We start from the raw sequence: 5,164 nt of genomic DNA, 5'->3' as shown, positions 1-5,164 counted from the left end.
TAGAACAAGCGTGTAGAATCGGCAAGCTGTTATCGGAAACTAACATAAAACATAGTCAAAGATGATTTCACCTAAAGAGTTTCGGCAACTCAGAAAACAAACCTTTTTACCCTTTATTTACTTTTGCTTTAAAAAAAATGATCCTTATACTCACATTGAATCAATTAATCCAAATCATTTTAAATACATCATCTAATCTCTTATAATTCGGACATGATATTTGTTTCTGCAACTTGTTCAAAACTTACCAACTACATCCCTTAAAACCCGTACCCTAAAATGATTTGAATTGGTAAGTTATAAATATTAATTAATTCATTGCTAATATTCCACCTATATATATCAACCATTGGAAAGTGTTTTGCATTTACATTTTCAGCATTTTCAATACTCACGTGTTTTTACGTTCTTAGAGATCAATTGTCTTCTTCTATTGTTTCAGGTTATTTCAAAATTAACATCTTCATAACTTCATAAATCGTATTCTATCTTATATTCTTTCTTTTCTTTTTTTTTTTTTTTTGTGGTCTTTTAGTTTTACATTTTTAGTATTACATAATTAGTACACGTTTTTTTTACTGTAAACCTTATATTTATTTTCATGTGCGCTATTGTATAAAACAATTGTTCCAACTTAGAGCAATCTACTTTCAAAGTTTTCCTAGTTAGATCATTGTATGCATTATTATGTATGTGGGTGTACGTTTTTTTTCAACAAAATAGTAACGTAGACCATTTTATCAAAATCCTATTTTTAAATATTATACTTTTTGTCATTAGAAATCATGCATTACATGTCTGTTGTGTTTTCTCAATTTTCACCAATTGTTGCAATGTACTTTCAAGGCACATTGCTATAATTTGTAACATTGTATTAAAAAGAAACATAATGGGTAACAAATGCCGGCGCTTTTTAATGTGTTACAATATACTTCTGTTTTGGTGGGAAAATTATTTTTATGAATTATATTTTATGCATTCGTTTGTTGCAGGTATTATTTATGTTAATGTTTTACAATGTGATCATTTGAGTAAATTTAGTCTCGTACATAGACCATTTAGTCATTTACGTAACTATCTAACTATCGCTTCCTATATGTGTATTAATCTGTCAAGAATTCATAATACACAAAATTTCAAACATATATATTAATAAATAATAAGTAAAATAACCATGACCTAGAACCTTACGTATGCTATACAAAATGCAAAAACAATTGACAAATTAATCAAAACTTGGTCAGTTCTTTGTTCACAAAGCTTGCTCTTTTCTATGTTCACACATCTTCCTAACATTTTCATCAAACTTAACATTCAAAATATCTTTTGATTTGAATAAATTACACACGAATTGTCCCAAAGTTTGGGGTAATTTACACTTTTGATCCCTAATTTATTCTTTTAATTCCGAAGATCCGTACTGTTTATTTTTGTTACATGTTGGGTCCATACTGTTTGTTTTTGTTACGGATTTTGTCTCTGACTTAGCTAAAAATACTATTATTTAAGTAGGGAAAATAGCGAGTAGGTAACATAAGATCATGGGGGTGGGGTTGATATGTTTTTAATTAAATAAATTAAAAAATAATAGCAAAATAGTATTTTTAGATAAGGACCAAATACGTAACAAAAAAATAAATAGTATAGACCTTTCGAGTTAAAAAATATATGTTAGGACCAAACATACAAGTTATCCTAAACAATAAGGACCATTTGTGTAATTTACTCTTTTAATTTTTAATCTTCTCAGGGATTCCTGTGTTTTTGTTGGACTCCACCGAATCAGTCCAATCTTTCTACAATGGCAAAACACAACCTGAACCAGAATCAAAATCAGAACCAGAACCGGAGCCAGAATCAAAATCAGAGCCCGAATCAAACCCAGAATCAGAATAAGAATCAAAACCACAACAGGAACTTGAATTCAAACAAAAACAACGAGGATTTCATTTTGAAGGAGACGACACCGAGTTTAGGAGGAAGAAGGGTTCCCGGCAATGAAAGATATGTAACAACATTTGATCTTGTGGAGCAGATGCATTACCTATACGTAAAAGTCGTGAAGGCCAAAAGCTTACCACCAAAACAAGATAATGACAACAATTTCCCAGACCCTTACGTTGAAATTAAACTTGGTAATTTTATTGCATGCACTACAACACATTTAGAAAACAACCCAAATCCAGAATGGAACCAAGTGTTCGCATTCCCAAAAGAGAGAATCCAATCATTAACACTTGAACTCATCGTCAAAGACAAGTCCATTACAGATGATGATAATTCCATCGGTGGGATTTCTTTCGACATCAATGAGCTCCCCACTAGGGTTCCGCCGGATAGTCCGTTAGCGGCCCAATGGTACATGTTACATAATGGCAACGGAGAGTTAATGGTGGCTGTTTGGATGGGAACACAAGCCGATGAGTCGTTTCCGGAAGCTTGGCATTTGGATACCCTTTCAGTCAACAGTGAAAATGTTACAAATATTCGATCCAAAGTATATCTATCACCTAGACTCTGGTATCTTCGAGTTCATATTATCGAAGCTCAAGAATTGCCGATTAAAAATAAGGAGCAAGAGATTGTTGTGAAAGGTGCAATTAAGAACATTGTTTTAAGAACTAAATCTCTCCCAAGACCTTCGTGGAATGAGGATTTGATGTTCGTAGTAGCAGAACCATTTGATGAACAACTAGTTTTAAGCGTAGAAGAGAAGAACGGACTCAAAGAAGAAGTTATCGGAAGGTGTTCGATCTCGTTACATAATGTGGAGAAACGTATCGATAATCTAGTTGTTATCGATAGCAAATGGTATAATCTCGAGAAGAACACGGAGACATTGAGTAGCAAGATTCATATACGCGTCTGTTTAGATGGTGGGTATCATGTTCTTGATGAGTTAACTCAATACAGCAGCGACCTTCGATCAAGCTCCCGACTATTAAGCTCCCCAAGCATTGGAATTCTAGAACTGGGAATCCTGAATGCACAAGGATTAACACCAATTAAATCGAAAAACGGTCGTGTAGCCATGGATGCTTATTGTGTAGCAAAATACGGACATAAATGGATTCGAACAAGAACAGTAATCGATTCCCTCAATCCAAAATGGAATGAGCAGTACACCTGGGAAGTTTTCGATCCATGTACAGTGATCACGATTGTTGTTTTCTGTAATTGCATGGACACAAGTCCCGGGTCGAAAGATTCCCGAATCGGGAAAATCCGAATCCGGTTGTCTACCCTCGAAACGGATCGGGTTTACACTCATTCATATCCACTCATCGTTTTAGAGCCTACAGGTGTCAAAAAAACTGGTGAAATCCAACTTGCTGTGAGGTTTACATGCTTTTCGATTCTAAATATGATGCAGGTTTACTCACAGCCATTGTTACCAAAGATGCATTACATTCATCCGTTGAGTATTCTTCAGCAATATAGTTTGAGACACCAGGCGACTCAAATAGTCGGGATGAGGTTAAACAGGGCTGAGCCGCCGTTGAGGAGGGAGGTGGTGGAGTACATGCTTGATGTGAGTTCGAACATGTGGAGTCTGCGAAAGAGTAAAGCTAACTATTCCCGACTCATTTCAGTTCTTTCGGGTGTTATTTCCTTCTACAAATGGTTTGATCATATACAGAATTGGAAGAACCCATTTCTAACTGTTCTTGTTCATTTCCTGTTCTTGGTTCTTGTTTTCTACCCACAGATGATCATGAGCACGATGTTGTTTTACTTAATTATGATCGGGATTTGGAAGTATCGATCTAGATCGAGGTATCCTCCTCATATGGATGTGAAACTTTCATATGCTGATAAATTAAATCAAGATGAACTTGAGGAAGAGTTTGATAGTTTTCCGACGTCGTCGAAAACACAAGATGTGTTGCGTGGGAGATATGATCGGCTGAGAAGTGTGGGTTCTAGGGTTCAGACGGTGGTCGGTGACTTGGCAACTCAAGGAGAGAGGGTTCAAAATTTGGTGACGTGGCGGGACCCACGAGCCACCGCTGTGTTTCTGGTGTTCTGCTTTGTTTCGGCCGTTGTTCTTTGTTTTATTCCGGTGAGAATGGTGGTTATCACGACGGGGTTTTTCGTGTTGCGGCATCCCAGGTTTAGGGTTGGGCTTCCTTCGGTGGCGATGAATTTTTTTAGGAGATTGCCAGCAAGAAACGATGGATTATTGTGATAGAGTGTCTTATGTAATATTATTTAGTCGAAAGTCATCAACTAGTTTTGTAGACAAACTCGATGGGTTATTTGGGATATTTCTAATTTATATGGGTTAATGGAAAATGATTACACGGTAACTTCATATAATTGTGAAACAAGCGAGTTTAAAGTATCAATAATGTAGGATTCATGTTGTTTTGTATGGAAAATTAATAACAAAATCTTTGACTTATTAAAATTTATATGGGTTAATGGAAAATGATTACACGGTAACTTCATATAATTGTGAAACAAGCGAGTTTAAAGCATCAATAATGTAGTAACCAATATAATTACCGAAATCGTATGTGCAGTTTTTTTGTATGTGATTTTATTGGTCGGACTATGATTTTGAAGCTAGACTTGTCACTTTATCAAAAGTATTAAAAAAAAAATTAAATGTTGCTAATCTGACATATAAATCACATATATATATATATATATATATATATATATATATATATATATATATATATATATATATATATATATATATATATATATATATATATATATATATATATATATATATATATATATATATATATATATATGACATCTGGTCATCTACAATTTCTTCTATTACTCCTTTAGCGATTTCTTATGCCCTTCTATGATCACCTCAATCTCATCTGTAATTTTCTATCATTGAGTGAGCTTATACAAGTGTTTAATACTTAAGGTTATGCATTAGACATTTGTAAACTCTGAATTTTGTAAAAATTATGATATTATTTTTCAAAACTTAAATATTATGTGCTCATTGAGCCAACCTATGACAAAAACACGGTTTCATATTCAAAATGGCAACCTAATAGTTCATGAAAAATAACCTTTAGTTTTCACGATGGTAATGTAATCCGATGGTAGAAGTGATCCGAGAGCAGTGAAGAATTCTGATGATTGGCGTCATTCGAGGTTGACTCCGTCTGATGGTGTGAAGATTGTTTGT

At 34.1% G+C, this 5,164-nt stretch overlaps 1 protein-coding gene across 1 annotated transcript; it reads left to right on the top strand.

Moving 5' to 3' along the window:
- The first annotated feature begins 1,801 nt into the window (after positions 1 to 1,801).
- Positions 1,802 to 4,297, top strand: LOC111907898 (FT-interacting protein 7). Its single transcript, XM_023903709.2, has one exon. The coding sequence runs from the start codon at positions 1,802 to 1,804 to the stop codon at positions 4,187 to 4,189; it is 2,388 nt and encodes a 795-aa protein (XP_023759477.1). The 3' UTR covers positions 4,190 to 4,297.
- Positions 4,298 to 5,164: the final 867 nt, after the last annotated feature.

This window comes from Lactuca sativa, chromosome 4, assembly GCF_002870075.4.
Source record: "Lactuca sativa cultivar Salinas chromosome 4, Lsat_Salinas_v11, whole genome shotgun sequence".
Classification (NCBI taxonomy): domain Eukaryota; kingdom Viridiplantae; phylum Streptophyta; class Magnoliopsida; order Asterales; family Asteraceae; genus Lactuca; species Lactuca sativa.
The sequence above is the reverse complement of the archived record's forward strand: the minus strand, read 5'-3'. Positions and strand labels throughout refer to the sequence as shown.